Source organism: Papaver somniferum, unplaced genomic scaffold (genome assembly GCF_003573695.1).
Source record: "Papaver somniferum cultivar HN1 unplaced genomic scaffold, ASM357369v1 unplaced-scaffold_117, whole genome shotgun sequence".
Classification (NCBI taxonomy): Eukaryota; Viridiplantae; Streptophyta; class Magnoliopsida; order Ranunculales; family Papaveraceae; genus Papaver; species Papaver somniferum.
In genome coordinates, this window is record NW_020620714.1 from 7,201,376 (window position 1) to 7,222,358 (window position 20,983).

Genomic DNA, 20,983 nt, shown 5'->3' on the forward strand with positions numbered 1-20,983 from the left:
CAAAAGACAAAGTAACAACAATCGAAAAGATAAAGAAGAAGAAAATCAAGATTGGTGTTGAAGAGGAACACCTTCAGAAACTTCTATCTCGGAAAAATTAACACTAGTTTCGCCAATTCCTTCCCCTGAAGCACGAGTACCAGCTTCGTCAGTCCTTGACTTGGTAATATCAGCACCTTGAGATTGAACGGGAGGATTGGAGGACTGACCAACGAATTTCGTAGGAACAGAAGAATCTTTAGAAGCATCGTCTTCTACCTTTTCTTCTTCGTCATTCCTGAAAAAGCGGGGGTCTAACAACACCACCCAATATTTTTCTTACCAATCTGTATGGACTAACTACGAAATACTTTATAGAGAATCAACTAGACAGTCAGACTCAATCTAATTAAAAGTATCTCAAGGAGTTAATATCTCTCTCTTGTTTTGATTTACTCAATCTAATAGAAATCAGCGAGTCACTAATCAAACACAAGGAATAACTTGGATGTTACCAAAGACCAATATCCAAGGATCAATCAATGATATTCAACAACCAAAGGTTGGATTACTCAAATTGATGATCTAACGCACAACCTGTATTATTTCAATTATATAAACAAATATAATGCGGAAATAGAAATAACCCAGACACTACAATTTTTTTTAACGAGGAAACCGCAAATGCAGAAAAACCACGGGACCTAGTCCAGATTGAACACACACTGTATTAAGCCGCTACAGACTCTAGCCTACTCCAAGATAACTTCGGACTGGACTGTAGTTGAACCCAAATCAGTCTCCTACTGATCCAAGATATAGTTGTACTCTCTACTCCTCCGATCCCAGCAGGATACTACGCACTTGATTCCCTTAGCTAATCTCACCCACAACTAAGAGTTGTTACAAACCAAAATCGCAGGCTTTAACAATAAAAAAATATGTCTCACACAGACAAGTCTATCAAAGGATCAATCTGTCTCCCACAGATAAACCCTAAAGGTTTTTGTTCCGTCTTTTGATAATAATCAAGGTGAACATGAATCAATTGATAATCCGGTCTTATATTCCCGAAGAACAGCTGAGAGTTATCAATCACCTCACAACAATCTTAATTGTATGGTAGCGAAACAAGATGTTGTGGAATAAAAAAAAAATGAGACGAAGATGTTTGTGATTACATTTTATATCTTTCCTATCGGAGATATCAATCTCAAGCGAATCAATCTAATGGTACTCGTACGATAGAAGATGCAAGATCAGATCACACAACTACGATAAAAGTAGTATCGGTCTGGTTTCACAATCTCAATGAAGTCTTTAAGTCGTTAACCTGGTTTTAGAAGAAGAAAACCAAAGGTTAAAGGAGAAACGACTCTAGCACGCAAACTAGTATCACACGTAAGGTTTGAGGATTAGTCTTGCACAAAGCTAGATGTCTCCTTCATATAGCCTTTCAAATCAGGGTTTTGCCTTGGTAACAAAGAAATCAATATCCACCGTTAAATGAAAACCTGGTTTAGATTTAAGCTAATATTTCTCAACCGTTAGATCGAAAACTTAGCTTGTTACACACACTTGATATGTACGCTTCTAGGTTTGTGTAACAGTACCCAAACGTGTACATTGTTGGTTCAACAATAGTTAACCAAAGGTTAGCCATATGAGCATTTCATATCAACCATGTTCTTCTTCACCATAACTAGTTCAAATGACTTCAAGATGAACTAGTTAGAGAGTTGTTCAATTGCAAGGAAATCTTATGTAACTACACAAGACACAACTGAAGCAAAGATGATTTGATTCACTTGAATCGGTTCATGAACTTTATAGCCACGGTTTGCATACTGCATTCCTTAGTATTTATAAGTTTAAGTTCAGAAATCATCTTCAGATATATAACCTTCTTAAGTTCGCACACTAGGTTCGCGGACTTAAGAAACCTGGTAGAGTTTACAAACTCCAGTAGAAAATCTCGGCAAAAACTTTTCGCCGGTTCGCAGACTGGGTTCGCGGACTAGCATTCACGCAACTAGTTTGTCAACTCCAGCAGAATTTATCGGGATGAGAAGTTCGGGAGTTCGCGGACTTGGAAACAAGCCATTCTTCCGGTTTCTCTTGATCAACAAAGTTCTCAAACTTTGGTTCAAGGGATGGGACTTATGCACATATGTGTTTCCACAACAATACTTATGTCCATCATTGGTTATGTAATATGAACTCTCATTCCAATTATTGAAACATTCTTAGAGGAAGTTATATAGTTGTTACACCATTTCTCGTCAAAGCAATTTTCAAGATGATTGAAACATACTAGGTAAAGATAAACTTGATCGAAGCTAAAAGATTACCAACACATATTTCGAGATATAGATAGGCGGGCTATACTCGGCTCGAAATACCAAATGTGTATAATAAAGTCTATATATAGCATACGAATTTTTGTCTCAAGAAGTAGGAGATAGAGTAGATAGACTTTTGAGTGATAGATAAGTTCAAGTCTTCACATACCTTTTTGTCGAGAAGTTCCACCGGTTCCTTGAGTAGTTCTTCTACTTGTATGATGAATCGCCATGAAGTCCTTGAGCTCAACTACACTTTCTATCCTAGTCCGAGACTTAGCTATAATAGACTAGAAATCAATACTTATAGTTTTGATCACTAACATTGACAAACATGCTTGAGATAGCAACGGTTGCGAGTTCGACCGAGCAATGCTCTAACAATCTCCCCCTTTGTCAATTTTAGTGACAAAACTATCAATACATATGGAATACAAAAAGATAAAGAAAATTTAGTAGCTCCTATTCCACATGTCTAATCTTCAACATTCATCGAAATCTTCGTCACTTCCAAGTACTCCAATGACCCCAAAGGTTGTAAGTTTATCATCACCGTAGTTGAAGATCCGTAGCTATAACAATGATAAAGCATTGGTCTCGATCATTGTTATACAATGTCATAGTATTATTACACAGTGTCAAAGTCCAATTGCATCAAAACTTCAACAATAATACTATGGTGGTATGTATCACTCCCCCTTAGTCAATACTCCATCTCACATGGAAACCACTCCCCCTTATACAATGATCCGAAAACCATATGTATTTGTAGTGTGAACTACATATTAATTCTCCCCCTTTTTGTCAATAAAATTGGCAAAGGGACGGGATCAAAATGAAATTTCCAATAGAGACATTTCATGACTAAAAGAAAAAATACATACCAACTAATTTAGATGCAATCATAAAGCCGAAGCTAAATGCATTCATCAAGGAGTTTAAATATACAAGATAACCCCTCTAAAATTCCACAGCCTCACACCCCTCAAGATATGACCATTAAGCACAAGTTCAAAATAACTCTCCCCCATTTGATGTCATTCCCGAAGGAACAATAAGAGAGACCTTAATTTCGAAAGAAAAGAAGTATTTTTATTGGACACCAAAAACCATGAGAATGATTTTCTATATCCAAAAACTCAATCAAATTAATCACAAGTAAACCCATGATTAATTTAATCGTAATACGCAATCAAATTAAACAAAAAAAGTGATCAATTTAATTGATTATTCTCAACATAAGTAGACTTACGGAGCTAAGACTAAGTTAACCATACGGAAATGACTAACTTAATCGTTCATATACTCAACACAAGAAAAACTTATGGAGTAATGAAGTATACACATAAAATATGGATCAGAGATGATCAATACTGCGGAATATAAAAGGATTCATTCTATTTTCCATCACTATTCGCACAACGACATTCAATAGACATAATCCTTGCAAATTAAAGATTTTCACCTATCTTCCATCAATAATTGACATAATAAGCTTAACTTTTGTATTTGTCAAAAATCCATTCATTCTTTTATCAATACACGAATATCGACTTACGAAAGACTTTACTTTTGACAAGGTATGGGACAATCATAGTTCAGGGACGCAAACACACATATCCCATAAGCAATTGCAATGTATAAAACCATAAAAATTAATACTGCAAAAATCATCTTCCAAACACCTTTATAATTTAAACGAATACATCTAAAAAATGAAGATGAAAACGTTGGACATAGCCATGTGAAGTCACAATAATTGCTATTCCAAACTCTAGTAATCCTTCTCAAAAACAAGAATAAATTCTCATAAGAAGTTTCCTGGGAATCAAGACAAACTCGTAATGCACATATAAGATGATTTGTCCTAAGAGAGTACAATCAATCTTTTTCGCACGGATTTATACCAAGAACAACTACCAAAGGCGTATAAAAATATTTTCAAAGAGGAACATACAAAGTCATTAACGACCATGCACCATAGTTCATATAAAATGATTGTGAACGTTCAAGAATCCCATAGTAATGCGTACTACTGCCCATTCTTCAACTTCCTTCTTTGTGATTCACCAACAAAATTCTTGTAAAATCTACAAATGAGCTTAGAAGAGTACTACTCCATGAATCCAAGTGCCCAAGTCCAAGAGAAGTGGAACAAGTGCAACGAAACGGAACAAAACACTCAAAAAAAAGAGACAGGACAAATACCAATCTTAACTCATCCAAAATCAATAATTCTTATCTCCATTTTGAAGAGAATCCAAATAGGAAGATAATTCAAAAAGAATGAGTTCATTCCGAGTTTGGACGAAGAAGTTACGGCCAAAACAAGTCGACCGAATATTGACGTCTACATGCAAATATGCATAACGGGTTTGCAAATGAATTTTTCAAGCCCGCGAACTTAAACCCGTGTATTTTGTTTTTAAAAGATGTTATGCATATCTAGTAGGTGCACCATGAAGTCCAAACATCCCGAACTACTATTTTCAAACCTAAACGTTTAAGAACCTTAAACACAGATCAAGTTAGGTAGAAATGAACAATAAGCAAGGTACATGGATCATTATAAAAACAAAAATCTTGCTCAGGTTTATAGACATACCTTTTTTAGAAGAATCCAGTTGAATTTTACAACCTTACCGAACATAATCTATTTTCCCCAATTCTTGTGCTTCCCTCACCGTATACATAACAGGGCATTCCTTGGTGAGAATGCAATTACAACACAATCAAGTTGTGTTAGGGTGAACAACGTCTTGCTCACCACAAGTGACATTTCGATTATCATGAAAGAGATCGCTTTTAGAACCTTCACATCCAATTCCATTTTTCCAAAAAACTTGTTAAGTTCCAACATCATGGATATTGCCTTCATCATAGTCATGGAATTTTCTGGAAGATCATTCCTTTTCACACTCAAAGTATCATTGGTTTTCTTTCATACCCACTTTTGAGTGCGTTTAGGAACAAACAGAACCTTCTTCCCATTACTCTCTTCTAGAATTCTCGGAAGAGAATTGGATTGACTATTCTTTTGTAAGTTAGTCTTTCTCCAATTGGGAACATCGGATCTTGTCTTCGTCTTTACGAAGTTATCCTTTAATAACCATTACAATTGTGAAAAGTATTTGTATGACGTTTATAGGAAAAACTAGGATTATCACAACACTGATTCCTTTGCCTAAAGGTTGGACAGTTACAACCGGTAACGTTAAGGGGATTAGTCTTAACATATGACCTTGGTTTCAAAACTTGTTTTGATGCCCAAACAAGAACATCATGAAGTTTCTCATTCCTTATACGGAAACGACATCTCCTTTCCAGGTGACCTTTATTTCCGTAATAGTGGTAAACATAAGGAATGTTCTTACCTCGATCCGTGTGTGCTGACTTGGGAGGTTGATATACTTTTCTCTTTCGAACTTTAATATCTGGTGAAGGTATTTCACTTTTTCCATCAGTGGAAAGATTTTGTTGAGAAGAATCACTAGCCTTAACAAATTTTATCTCTTTGCTAATACTTGGAGCATATATTCCCTTATAGCCCAATCCTCGTGTATCATGATGATTTTTACTTGCTCCTAGCATAGTAGTTAATTTGCTTGAACTAGTATTGAACTTTTTCAATTCATCTTCCAACATCATGATTTTATCAAGAGCAGTAGCTAAATCAGCCTCAAGGCGTTTTTATCGAGTGAGACAAGCACTTTCTCTGTCATCAAAAATAATTTGTTGAGAGTTAAACCTTGCTTCAGATTCTGCAAGTTTCTCTTCCAACAAAAAGTACTTTTGATATATTATCACACTCAAGTGACTTCATACGTAGGTTTTCCTCAGAATCCTTGAGGATCGATTCGTTAGAACGATTCGAAAAATAAACACCTACGCAACATCTTCTCAATTTCTTGTTTTCTCCACAAAGAGGAGTCATAAAAGGTGTGACATGAGAAGTTGTAATCTTCTTCATTTTCCATGAATCCAAAAACTTAACATACTCTGTGACTTCCTCATCAACATCTCTATCAATATCTGAATCACCTACACCGGAAAGTTCATCCAACTGTTCTTATAGGAGAGTTTACCAATCAACATTTTTTACATCAAGAGAATGTTTAGATATTGACTTAGATATGAAAGTTCTCTCAGGTGAATCCAAGATTTTAGAACCATCTGGTAATTTCTGAACTGGTACGTTATTAGAGATAGACTCGTCCATAATCATATCGCTACAAACACAAACTTATAAGGTCTTTAATGAGTTTGCCTACTCTGAAACCAGTTGAAAAAGTGGGGATCTAACAACACCACCCAATATTTTGCTTAGAATTCTGTATGGACTAACTCCGAAATACTTTATATAGAATCAACTAAACAGTCAGACTCAATCTAATTAAAAATATCTCAAGGAGTTAATACCTCTCTCTTGTTTTGATTTACTCAAGCTAATAGAATTCAGCGAGTCATTAATCAAACACGGGGAGTAACTTGGATGGTACCAAAGACAAATATCCAAGGATCAATCAATGATAATCAACAACCAAAGGTTGGATTACTCAAATTGATGATCTAACGTACAACCTGTATTCTTTCAATTATACAAACAAAAATAATGCAGAAATAGAAATAACACAGACACCAGAAGTTTTGTTAACGAGGAAACCGAAAATGCATAAAAACCCCGGGACCTAGTCCAGATTGAACACACACTGTATTAATCCCCTACAGACACTAGCCTACTCCAAGATAACTTCGGACTGGACTGTAGTTGAACCCAAATCAGTCTCCCACTGATCCAAGGTACAGTTGTACTCCCTAAGCCTATGATCCCAGCAGGATACTACGCACTTGATTCCCTTAGCTGATCTCACCCACAACTAAGATTTGCTACGACCCAAAATCGCAGGATTTAACAATAAAAAAATATGTCTCACACAGACAAGTCTATCAAAGGATTAATATGTCTCCCACACATAAACCCTAAAGGTTTGTGTTCCGTGTTTTGATAATAATCAAGGTGAACATGATCCAATTGATAATCCGGTCTTATATTCTCGAAGAACAGCCTAGAGTTATCAATCACCTCACAACAATCTTAATCGTATGGTAGCGAAACAAGATGTTATGGAATCACAAACAATGAGACGAAGATGTTTGTTAGTACTTTTTATATCTTGCCTATCAGAGATGTCAATCTCAAGCCAATCAATCTGATTGTACTCGTACGATAGAAGATGCAAGATCAAATCACACAACTACGATAAAAGTAGTATCGGTATGGCTTCACAATCCCAATGAAGTCTTTAAGTCGTTAACCTGGTTTTAAAAGAAGAAAACCAAAGGTTAAAGGAGAAACGACTCTAGCACGAAAACCAGTATCACATGTAAGGTGTGGGGATTAGTTCTGCACAAGGCTAGATGTCTCCTTTAGATAGTCTTTCAAATCAGGGTTTTCCTTGGTAACAAAGCAATCAATATCCACCATTAGATGAAAACCTGATTTAGATTCAAGATAATATTTCTCAACCGTTAGATCGAAAACTTATCTTGTTACACACACTATATATGTACGCTTCTAGGTTTGTGTAACCGTACCCAAACGTGTACATTGTTGGTTCAACAATAGTTAACCAAAGCTTAGCCATATGAGCATTTCGTATCAACCATGTTCTTCTTCACCATAACTAGTTCAAATGACTTCAAGATGAACTAGTTAGAGAGTTGTTCAATTGGAAGGAAATCTTATGTAACTACTTAAGACACAATTTCAGCAAAGATGATTTGATTCACTTGAATCGGTTCATGAACTTTATACCCACGGTTTGCATACTGCATTCCTTAGTCTTTATAAGTTTAAGTTCAGAAATCATCTTCAGATATATAACCTTCTTAGATTCGCACACTAGGTTCGCGGACTTAAGCAACCTAGTAGAGTTTACAAACTCCAGCAGAAAATCTCGGCAAAGAATTTCCGCCGTTTCGCGGACTGGGTTCGCGGACTAGCATTCACGCAACTAGTTTGTCAACTCCAGCAGAATTTCTCGGGATGAGAATTTTAGCAGTTCGCGGACTTGGCAACAAGTCATTCTTCCGGTTTCTCTTGATCAACAAAGTTCGCAAACTTTGGTTCAAGGGACAAGACTTATGCACATATGTGTTTCCATAACAATACTTATGTCCATTATTGGTTATGTAATCTAAACTGTCATTCCAATCATTGAAACATTCTTAGAGGACGTTATGTAGTTGTTACACCATTTCTCGTCAAATAAATTTTCAAGATGATTGAAACATACTAGGTAAAGATAAACTTGATCGAAGCGAAAAGCTTACCAACACATATTTCGATATATAGATAGGCGAGGTATACTCGGATCGAAATACCAAATGTGTATAATAAAGTCTATGTATATAGCATACGACTTTTTGTCTCAAGAAGTAGGAGATAGAGTAGATATACTTTTGAGTGATAGATAAGTTCAAGTCTTCACATACCTTTTTGTCGAGAAGTTCCACCGGTTATTTGAGTAGTTCTTCTACTTGTATGATGAATCGCCATGAAGTCCTCGAGCTCAACTACACTTTCTATCCTAGTCCGAGACTTAGGTATAATAGACTAGAAACCAAGACTTACAGTTTTTATTACTAACATTGACCAACATGCTTGAGATAGCAACGCATGCAAGTTCGACCGAGCAATGCTCTAACAATTCCCGTCAGAGCCATCGTCCTCGTTATCATCCTCATTATCAGATGTAGTCTTCTCGTCGTCCTGTTGCTATCATCAGAGAAAAACTCAAGGTCTAGAGATGCATGAGGAAAACCGCGGCCATCACAAAACTCGTCGAAAAGCTTAACCAGGTAGTCTTGGGTATTCTTGCAAGACATCTTCGCAACCTTAGCAGCATCCTTCTCCATCTTGTCCAGATCCATGTTCAAACCCTCAATATCCTCTTTGAGCTGAGAAACTTCAGTTTGAAGACCATCTCTTTCACGAGATAATGAAGGATCTGATTCTTGTAATGCTCCTCAGACTCTTGGAATAAAAAAAGATAATAATTAGATTGGATAAATGCAATGATATCAAGACTACCCACATCAATTAAGACTACCTTCCATCTGAATGATAGTAGACCTCAATGTCTGCTGAACATCGTAATTCAGATGATAAATCCTGGAGACTTCAAGGTTCGCAGCTTCAAGTTGTAGACAAATTTCGTGATACGAATTATCCAAACCATTACCATAACCAGATTCCGAGGTATGTTTGTCAGGATGAATAACAACAGATCCCTTATTCTTGCGAAGATCGCCACGTTTAACATGAGTGGAGGGTTTCGCAAATTTTTGACATTGAGGGTCCTCTGAACGAGCAAGAATAAATTCTACTTTGTTCTTTAAACATTGGATCCCTTTTTATAGGCCAACTACTTTGCCACGAGCCTTACGAAGATCACTCTCAGATTTGTCTTTCCTCTTGATCACTCGCTCCTTATCTTCTTCCAAACGTTTATTCAAACTTAAAGACGTAGAATGAAGGTTCCTTGAAGTCGTAAGAGAACTATTAACCCGCTGAAGCTCAATCTTAAGATTTTCATTTTAAATATTAAGATGATGGTTCAATTCTTCATTACGCGCACAATCGGTGGACAGGCGATCCATTTGTGAAAAAAGAGTTTCAACCTTCTCATTAAGAATTTCATTTTCAGTCACATAACTTTCATTCTAGGTTGAAAGGTTCAGATTCTTGACACGAAAATCTTCGAGCAAGGAAGACGCTTCGGAAGCATCCATGCGACGTTTCATCCATCGAGCTTGACGAAAAATAACTGAAATAGAAGCTAAGGCAAGGACTAAATCTACGAGGAAAAGATCTTACTTCGCAATTCTTTATTCTTCTTGTCTTGCTTGATGGAATACTCCCTTTCTTCGTTGAGATCCTGAGTCAACTTATTAATACGAATATGACTTGTATCCAACCTTTCCCGAGATAGTCTGGTCTCCACAAGAGTAGCCATATAACGGTTGACTTCTTGCGAATTATAAATGTAAGCATCCGAAAAGGATTATGTAAGGAAATACGAAAGATAGACTAAAAGGGAACCTACGAAAAACTTACAAAGCCTATCAAAGCAGCATGTTGTTAAAGAGTTAAATTCAACGAAGCGTTCGCCAAAAAGGATGGATCTTCACGAAGGAAGTCTTCTGAACTAAAGGAAGCAAGGGATTCAAGAGTGGTAGATCTGGTAATAGGATTATCACGAGCATTGTAATATATATCCTGCAGAAACTTCATGTCTGGATCGTAAATTGGATTATTCACTTCGGAAGCAGCCACCATCTTCTTTCCCTTCACAACCTCTTCTCATGAAGATTTCTCGGGAATTTACTCAAGATTGATAGTAGGAGAAACCACAGGTTCAGGAGGAGTAGCGTTTGGATGGGAGTGGGAAGGCTGATGTTTAGGAGGAGGATGTTGATTTGAAGCAGCAAGATTTTTCACCGAGGTCAAACCAACAAGATTTAAGACTCTACGTTGACGTTTCGTGGTTGCAGTGGCAAGAGGAGTCTTGGAGATGCCACTCTGCAAAGTAATAGAGTTAGCAAAGCACGAGAATACCTGATCATGGACCGGTGAAGACACAGGATCACGCTTCCTTCGTCCCCTAGTTGACCCAGGAACAGTAGGTTGAGCAGTAGGAACTTCGTCCTGCTAAAATTTTGGATTAGATAAAATTAGTTGAAATAAAATGATTAAAATACCTGATCAGACGAAGAAGATTCAACAACATACTTTCTTTTACGATCTTTGAGAAGACCGGCAGCAGGCATTTCGTACTAAAAAAGAGTAGAGGGAGAATATACGAATAAATTCGATACTAACGCAAAATAGAAATTTAATAGAAGTTGAAAAATACATTATTTGGTTTGCTAGGCCATTGAAATTTCCATGGCTCATAGCATGTGAGATGGCTATGCTTGGGAAGAGGTCCAGTGCGAGGAAATCCTTTCGAGTCGACACCCCAAATGTAGGGACCCCCCAACCAGCAATAGAAACATCATCCAATCCTCATAATTGGAATAACGAAGACGATTTCTTCCCAGACCAAATGGTTCAACATCTTGAAGGAGAGCTTTAGAAGGGTCAAGAAGACTATTTCGAGCAAATTTGATGCCCCATTCCTGATATCTTCTCGAGCTCATGAACTTGGAAGAGTAGTTGACTAAGAAGGAATCAACATTATAATCTTGAGGATCATACTCTTCTGCGGCTAGAGGAATTTTCGAAGTGCCATTCTCATAACGAATCCTGAATTCGTTAGAAATACGAATTGCATTACCAAAAATTTGGAAAATACCTCGCTGAAGCTTGTTTAAGATCTCATAGAAAATAGGGTTGGAAGGATTGTAAAGAGGGAAAGATAAACCCTCTTTCAGTTGACCGATAATAATGATCATTCTGTTTGCCAACCAAACTTCAGACTGAATCCATCTGTAATTCAATTCCTTATGCGGAGTTGCAAGAATGGGAGTATTTACGGAAGAATCAATGGAAGGAGTTAAATTCAAACCCTTATTCTGAAAATCATCTTGAAATTCTTCAAGGGTTTTAAAAGGTGCTGGAGGTGGAACTTTCTTTGGAGCCATGATGATGAAGAAGTAATAAAAGAAAAGCTTGAAGAAAGTAAGAACAACAACAGCAGTAGCAGAAGCAGCAACAGCAACAGAAATATGAGAAAAGTAAGAAAGAAGATGAAGAAAACACATAATTGCGTAAGGTCGAAGTATTTATAGTGGAAAATAATATAACCGGCTAAGTCAAGTCATCGGCACGTTCGAGGAATTTTGACCAGCCATAGACGGTTACATGGAGAACGTGGCTACATGGGAGCTAGAAAAGCCGAAACGTGGCGGTTAAGGAATATGGAGAGGTTCTCATTTCATTCTCGCAATCCTCAAATAGAATGAGAAAAGACAAAATGTAGATATACAAAATATACTCACCACGTGTTCACACGAGATGGTTCGAATAAGAGTAGGAAATATTACCAAAAGATCCCCGTGTCCTTTCCGAGAATGTCTGTCAGTGACTTGTCAAATCAGTTTTCAGAGTTACTTTCATTATTATTGGATCTGCGAAGTTCATAGAATCACCCGAAGTAAATTGATCGGAATACGAAGGAGCACTGCGGAGTTAACTAGTAAGCGTAATATATTGGAGACACTAGGGACCAGTTGGAGTATCGAACAAGATATCATCCGCGAAATTGAATAAGCGAAATAAGGTTACTTGGACGAGAAGATATCTGACGAAGTATATGGATTGCTGAGCATGAAATGAGACAGCTGTCCCGACAAGCCGCCAAAATTATCGGCGAAACGAAGGGGAAAACTTTTTGAAAAACGGTCTGTGCGAAGTATAAAGTAAGATCGCATGGAAACTGTGATCTCCGGGGAAGTAAAATGAGTTTCCTTCCACTAATTAGTTTTCCTATAAATAGAGACCTTTGGTCATTGTACAGGGGGTTGAATTTTTAGTATTGGGAGAGGTATTGTCTAGGGTGGAGATATTAGGGTTTACTCGAATTTCCATACTTGTATTATCTCCACAAGTTACATTTAATAAAAGGATTTCGGTTTTGCTTTGTTCATGAGATGTCTTAGATCTTATTCATTCTCGTATTTTGGTGTATTACTGGATTTCCAGTAGTTACAAATATCTAACTTAATTTTATTGTTATTTGCCGGCAAATATAAAGACACCAACAATTTGCAGCAACCTTACTGTTTGATAAAGTTTTTCTGCCCAATTACTTCAGGTATCCTGAAAGTGAAGTATGTGCGTGAATATGTAATGTTCTTCTGTTGACGAATAATAAGTTTGAGTGGTAATGTTAAAGAAAACTTTTTTCTTTTTTTTTTGTTATTTAGTTTGAATGTCACACTTTCTTGGGTTTACAATAGCATGATAGGAAGATGAACTGACGGCAGATCTTGGTCAATAAAGCACAATCCAACAGTAGATACGATACAATAAAGCTTAATTGATAAATCAAATCAATAATACTAGCTAATTAATTAGGTTTTCCGAGGTCGAAGTTGTATGGGAAGCCCTTTAGCTGGCATAGGAAACGGACTGACTCTAAATTTTTCATCCCCAGGAATCAGCTTCTCCCATTCGTACCTTCGCACAACATGATGCATGAAAATGAGCATTTGTACCCGAGCATACTCTCTTCCAGGACACATTCCAGGGCCTCCACCAAACGCTACAAATGTGTATGGAGCAGGTCCGTTCCGTTGGAATCTTGACGGATCAAACTTTTCAGGATCTGGAAAATATTCTGGATTCTTGTGTGTCGATATTGCACTCCAATATAACTGTACGTGTTTGAAAATACAGAGGAAAACCAGTTTCAATTTAAGTACTAAATTCTTAATTTGCAACAGAAATAGATGACAAACTAATAAATGAAGTATATATATATAGGTTACCTTCCATCCTTTTGGAATAAAATATCCTGCATAGGTGAAGTCAGCCAATGCCTCGGTGAAAGCTCCCTGGAGCGGTGGTGCCAGTCGCAATACCTCACAAATTACATTCCATGAGTATTTCATTTTTTGTATGTCATCTAAATTTAGCAACTCTCCTGTTGCTTTCGCATTTGCAATCTCGTTCTGCTCTGTTATATACATAGACCAAATTATAAACACATGAGAAAAACATAAATTAATGAAATTTATGTGAATACTTACCCCGTAAGACCTCATGGAGAACATGTGGAAGCTCGACAAGATACTTCATAAGGACTGTAATAACAGTACTTTGTGTGTGATATCCAGCAATGATTATAGGAAGCACCAAGTCCGCAAGGTATTTTGCATAAATAAATGACTTTGTTTTCTCATTGTTGCTCTCCATATCAGCACAGATGCCTTCGACATGTTCTGTATCATCATTTTCTTTACAAAATAGGATCATCTGGGACAACAAGTCTTGGGCCACTGGAACTGAAGACGATGATGATTGATTCATTTTCTTCAGCTCATCCTCGTTAAAAAGATTCATCTCATCCATCCTCTGCTTAATTATTTTTGCAAATTCCTTGCGGATAATTTTTGATGCTTTGATGCCCCGATTTAAAGGTGTCCCAGGTAAATTAATGGGTATAGTTAAGATTCCATCGCTGACCACATTAAAGAGGTCGAGTAACTCATTAACACGAGCTTCATCATTGATGCTCAAGAACAACAAACATGCTGATGAGAAATTGTAAATCTGGATTAAAGGATACACAACAACTTCCTCCCTGTTATCCCAATTAGTTTCGAAATGTTTCCTTGCCAAAGAATCCATCACGCCTACGTACCTCCGGAGCATATCTAGTTTCATAATTAAAGGAAACAACTTACTACGGAGGTTCCTAGACACTCGTTGCGCCGCGGGTGAGGCTGAATCTTCTATAAATGGCACAATCTTTCTAACCGATTTAGGCCACCACATCTTTACGAGTTTGTATTCGTTTGAGAACAAGAACTTGTTACCAGAAGCACCACTGAAGACAGTCACAGTTTCTCCATATAATGAAGTCTTGAAGACTTCCGAAGAGTATATTCGAATCCTTTCCTGAAAGAATTGCTCTGGAATGCCTTTAAGATTTTTCCGAAGGAAATCAACATTTTCGCTAATGATCTGTGGCCAACCTAAAGCCCCAGGTGGATCAACTGCTGCTATTCCGCTGTGTTGCTTTTCCCTCTTGTTATTTAGAGAATAGAGAGACAAAAAGAGGACTACTACTAGGAGAAGAATCATATAAGTCTTCAGTAATAGATCCTCCATTTTGCTTGATTGGTTAATTAGAAAATGCTAACGATTAAAAGCATATAGTTATCCTGATCATAGACGAGCTACATGTATATATACATATATACAATATACGTACTTGATAAATATTGTATACTTAATTTAGTAAATTGGGTCCGAGTTCGATCTTGTATTTACATTCTAATTACAGTAAACGTTCACCAACATTGGCTCCCTTACCAATATTAGTATTGCCAGTTCATCTTCGGCATAATTTACGGCTGCAATTCTCGCCTAGCTAGGTGCTTTTTAGTGACAGCAGAAAACAAATTTACAGTGACGCTTTACAAAAATAAGTGTCACCATAGACATTATTTTGCAGTTTTCTGGTCTCGCTAAGCCTTTGGTGTCGCTATAGACTTGCTCCTGTCCAGGTAGCTGGCCGGGTTGGGTTTCGGTTTCGGTTTCAGTTTTACCAGGTCAAAAAAAAAAAGAATTGTCCCTTAGCATGTGTAGGAAAAATCTTTAGGTTCACAAGTCTAAATAGTCAACTATTGCTGATAGAGATATGATTATGTTAACGGGGAAAACAATAGAATAGCTGATCTCTTTAACGTAACGTGACTCTAATATCTTTTGTGAATATGATAGTCTATGCATTAAAAAATTTGTCTAAAGGCCAAATTGATGAATTGACCTCGTAGTACTGTCAGCTTATGAACAGGCAAGGTGAGCAAAGCAGGAACCGCATATACAGATGGGAACATGGCTGAGTACTCAGCATAACGATAGGATAGTGATAGTGGCAATTGTTTATTTACAAGTTGGATTTCTCCGGCGTTTAATTCGATGCATAGACTTTTGGCCAAATTAACAAGTGATATTGGAGTTATTTGGACGCTAAAGACATCAGCTATTTTGTTGCGTTATTAATATCGCCAACTGAGGATAATGATTTTGATTATAATATACCCCGATTATATGTTAGAAAACTAGCCGATTACGATATGCCCATTACATAGTTAACCATTCATTGACGTATGAATGAAAAGTCCAACTTGATCCATGGATTTTAGGAAGTTACGATTGGTACTTTTTCTCATGATTGAACTACCGAAGTCAGTTCTTTTATGAATGTGAAAACGTAAGCTTGTCCTCCATCTTTTTTCCAGTTTCATTTGAATACAATCAAATTGAATCACTGTACCTTTTTTATCAATCCAAAATGGCAATCAAATTGAATCACTGTAGATAAAATGGGCAGTCACAGGCGGATCAGCTAGTCCCCAAAAATCGAAATACGACTGGTCGATCATCGTTGGTGGCCGGGTCGGATCAGCAGCTTGATGGCTCAAGTCTGGGCGGCTGCTCCGAACTGTACAGTTATAGTAGGATCGGATGTACTTGGCAGGGATGTCACCGGGGAAGTGGATTAGTGCGGAGATTGAAAACGTGACGGAAAGCCGAACTATCGGCATCGAGAAGGTTCGAGCGAAGAGTGTTCCCTTTGGTAACAAGGGCGTTTAGGCGGTCTGATCATGCCGGCGGGACATTTAATGTCTGCAGCACTCACGGTCTAAACGATGCGATTAACTCACGCCCAAAACCACCTAACCCGAAACAAAGGGAACAAAAGGGTAATTTTCACTCTAGGCAGTCACTCTGTTGTGAAGAAGGTTAGATTAACAAAGATTTATTAATGTTATGGATCAAAAAAGATAATTCCATAATTGATCTTCGTATTTCTTCTCCATTTTGAAGATGTACGGTCTCTGTTATCTTTCTCCATTTATTTGCTTTTACCTACATTATTGGTTTTGTTTCCCACAACATACGTACCATTCCTGCATTTTTCTACTTATTGGTTTCGTATATTCTCCTTTGATGGTGATACCGTACTTAAACAGTAAATGATGATACCGTTCCAAAACACTAAATGGAGGATATGTTAATAACATAACATCTACATTTTAAAGATAAAAAGAAAACAGAACATGACATCTAAATTCTTGAGAACAACTTTCGTTGAATTGTTTTTCAACATGATTCTTACTAATATTTACCCTAATTGAATACAAAACTGAATATGTCTTCTGTTTTTTTCATTAACATGTCGTCGTCATCATGTAACTAAGAATTTTTTATTAATACCTTTCGAGCCTCGCTTAGTTCCATCGAATAAGATGTTAACCTTCATCTATTTTTGATTCTTGCACGGTATCATGGCTAAAAATAGCCGTCCTATCTATGTCATTTTATCGAACATCTACAACAATACTGCAATTATTTATTTCGACTTACATGGCTATAAAGATTTGCCATGGAATACTCCTTTCGAATCTTCCAAGTTCCAACATCTTCTAGTCGATTATTATGATTTACGTTCTTAAGAAAGAAGTTTTCGCTAGCAAATTTAGGTTGTTTCATTGTTTCCTTCCAAGCAGTTACTTACAAGGAGTCACTACGTTTCAAATAAAAGGTGGATCCCATTCTGATTCAGACAATGCTGCCCCTACATAGATAAGAGTCACACCGTTTCAGATGAAGCTGCCTCTACGTTTCAGAAGAGATTCACAACGTTTCGGACAATGCTGCCACGTGGCTCGCTATATTTTCAGAAAAACTTAAAATGTACCTTTATATAAAGAAGTATTGATGTTATAAACAATGAACTGAAGTCCGAAATTACTCCGTCAACTAGATCTAAATACATCAGATTTGTGTTCAGTTGGGATCAAACCCAAAATAAAATCAAAAATGTAATCATTTAATTAGGAACCTATTATATCCCGTACCAGATTTTCAAATGGATATAAATGTTCCAAAATGATAAGTGTGGAAAATTATTTCCGAAGGAGAATTGAAACCAATTTATGTCAGCTCCCCCACCGCTCACGAACATCTTGTATATAGTACAGTTAGTGGTATAACATTATTCATTACACTTTCTGATGATATATATATAGAGAGAGAGATAGAGGTATAAGATTATCTACAGTTAATGAAAGATTGCCCATTTTATCCATCCATGAAATGCATGAGAGTAATCATCAGAATGGATTCAAATTGTTGTTTCCATAAAAGATAGTTAGTGTTATCCAATTTGAGTTAAACTAAGTTGAAAATTTTCTGGTAATGTAGAGAAGAACTTTTAGAATGTACCTGCAGAAAATAATTAACAGTTAAATGATTTTGATGGAAAGAATCAGATGAATTAAAGTTGAGTACTGATAGTGATTCTCGACATCAAATTAAGATCAAGAAAAAGATGATAGTTGAGATCCGAATTAAAAGAAGTGGGATCATAGAAAATTTTCTGGTGAAAAAGAAGAATTTGATAAAAGATTTTAGGGAGAAGATTTAAATTCTTAGAATATATTATTCGTAATGAAATTAATACAGATAGAACATTACTACATATACGTTCCCCAAACATGTGAAACGAACACGTGATGACAGACAGACATCTCAAACATTATTCATGCTAACTACACATAACGCACACACCACACACGTAAGTTCTTATAGCAGACATCTATCTCACACATGAGTAACTGTCGCGACGGACCCAACAGTCGGGGCGGTGCGAAGGACCGATAATTTGCTCAACGTTTGGACAAATACACCAAACAATCATCTTTAGGACAAATTGTAGGTACGTAAACAAGATCATCGCATCCCTCTGTTCTATATCTCTTAAAATCTAGTAATGATGTGAATACTGCAATGAACAAAACCAACTGATTAACGGCGTATCTTTGTCCAACACATTGATGAGGGCCAGCACCGAACACCAAGAAATTTCTCTTATAGATTTGATCTTCTTGGCGATTTTCAGAAAACCGGTCTGGATCGAAGAGTTCCGGTTCAGTAAAACCTTGAAACGATGATTCAAAAACTGAAGGAAATACCATGGTGCCTTTAGGAATTGTGTAAGATTCTGTCAATTGAAAATCTTCTCCAGCAATATGAGGTACTAATGGTGCTGGAGCTCTGTATCGGATTACCTCTCTAGCTACTGCTTCAGTATATTTCATTTCTCTCAAGTTTTCAGCCGTTATTAGTTTGCCAGACTCCGCGGACCATATTCGGCTCACTTCTTGGCGAACTTTCGATAAAATTTCTGGGTTTTTCTCTAATAATATCACTGCCCATAGTAGTGATGAAGTTGAAGCATCTTGAGCTGCATAAAGGAAATCGAATAGATGTCCACCAATTTCGACATCGCTTGAATGTGGCACTCCATTTGAATCAGACCCATTTTCTTGAATTTCTCTTAAGACTTGCTGCATCCAAAAATCGATCAAGCAAACTGGTTCTTTCCCTGATTGTAATTTCGTTTTACTCTGTTTCACACAATTAGTAAGTGTCTCCACTAACCGAGTAACTGCAAGCCGAGCTTTTTGGAATCCAAACCCAGGTAAGTCTATTGGTAATGTTAATGTTCCCTCATTGAACAGATTATAATCTACGTTGAATTCCTCACGAGATTTCTCGTTCAAATAAGGACCAACAAATACGGATTGAGAAGTATCAAGATTCATGTCGCGACATAGAAACCGCAACGCTAATGGTTTATTACCATTTTGGATTGATAAATTTACCCATTTTGTCAAATGCTGAAGTATTATATTTTGTTGTAGAGATAGATAAATAGATAAAGCGTTAGGAGTAAAATTTGGAGCAATTCGTCCGCGAAGATCTTTATGTTCTTGACCTGACAAGTAAATTAGATTGTGTTCACCAAACAATTTTTTCCCAAAAGGATGACCAACGAAATGAAATGCATCAGGACGAACATTGGAAAAGACTTTATGAGAAAGCTCAGAGTTTTGAATGAAAATGATGAAGTGACCCATAATATAATTTGTTGAGAAACCCATATTCGATTCTTTTGCTGCTTTAGCCGCGTCTTCCCAGAATTGTGTTGGGTTTCTAATAAGTTGAATTACATTACCTAAGAAAGGTAAGATTAGTATTGGACCTGGTGATGATTTCTTCTTCTTTATATATGAGATCTGTTCTATGAATATGAAGAAAGATACGATACATAGCAAGTATGGTATGAATGATACCAATATACTCCATATAGATATTGACTCCATTTTTCTCTATGTAAAATTAAATTGGAAATACAGGTTTTCAAAAATCAATAAACTGAATAAAACTATAATATCTGAGAGAAGGAGAATCCAAGAATCTAGTGATCAAATGAAATCGTTGAAAGTGCATACTAAACGGTAAGAGAGGGTGTGAGTCTTTAATGGTAATAGTAAGCGTGAGTATATATAGAGCTTGACGTTAACATCCTCAATAACAATAAGGGTTGTTTCCTAAATGCATGAGATATTAAGAGCATATTTGGTACCGTTTTTAAAAATATTTTTCTACAGTTTTAAAAGCATAGCCTTTTTCTTTTTTCATTTTCTGAAATTTGTTTGGTAGGATAAAAAACTGTTTTGGGAAACCAAGAAAAATAAACTAAATCAGATCAAATGTAAAGACTAGTCCAAGAGATAGTGATACTGATCATGACTAACTTGCAGTCATTTCTGCAATCTCTTACTTTGTTCTAAAAAGAAGAAGAATGAACAAAAAAGAAAAAAAAGAAAACGAAGAAAACAATAATTTGTTTCAAAAACAGAATTTAAATGTCACTACCAAACGCGTTTTCTTTTATTGACTGGTTTCTCTGTTTTTAAAAACAAAAAATTGCACCAAACAAGCTCTAAACTTCCTTAAAAGGCATACAATGCTTTAGATTAAATGAAACACTTGGAAATGAAACTGTCACCTATTTGAACAGTGTGGTCTTTTGTACATATTGTCACACTACTTTATGATGATATTTCTCACA

General features: G+C 36.6%; 2 protein-coding genes across 2 annotated transcripts; both read right to left on the reverse strand.

Moving 5' to 3' along the window:
- Window positions 1-13,226: 13,226 nt before the first annotated feature.
- Window positions 13,227-15,188, reverse strand: LOC113329901 (beta-amyrin 28-monooxygenase-like). The gene is made up of 3 exons (XM_026576732.1): window positions 14,079-15,188; window positions 13,818-14,005; window positions 13,227-13,703 (listed from the first exon to the last, which is right to left on the reverse strand). The coding sequence occupies exons 1-3, from the start codon at window positions 15,160-15,162 to the stop codon at window positions 13,401-13,403; spliced, it is 1,575 nt and encodes a 524-aa protein (XP_026432517.1). The 5' UTR covers window positions 15,163-15,188; the 3' UTR covers window positions 13,227-13,400.
- Window positions 15,189-18,485: 3,297 nt separating this feature from the next.
- LOC113329902 (cytochrome P450 710A11-like) lies at window positions 18,486-20,361 on the reverse strand. The gene has a single exon (XM_026576734.1). It carries the CDS (start codon window positions 20,229-20,231, stop codon window positions 18,732-18,734), a length of 1,500 nt encoding a protein of 499 aa, XP_026432519.1. The 5' UTR covers window positions 20,232-20,361; the 3' UTR covers window positions 18,486-18,731.
- Between the last annotated feature and the right edge of the window lie 622 nt (window positions 20,362-20,983).

Bases quoted from the DNA above. Each gene is read 5' to 3' on its own strand.
- LOC113329901 (XM_026576732.1), bottom strand. From the start codon at position 15,162: ATGGAGGATCTATTACTGAAGACTTATATGATTCTTCTCCTAGTAGTA. The intron at 14,006-14,078 runs GTAAGTATTCAC...TGTATATAACAG, and splicing joins TCTCCATGAGGTCTTACGGG to AGCAGAACGAGATTGCAAAT. The intron at 13,704-13,817 runs GTAACCTATATA...AAACACGTACAG, and splicing joins TTATTCCAAAAGGATGGAAG to TTATATTGGAGTGCAATATC.
- LOC113329902 (XM_026576734.1), bottom strand. From the start codon at position 20,231: ATGGAGTCAATATCTATATGGAGTATATTGGTATCATTCATACCATAC.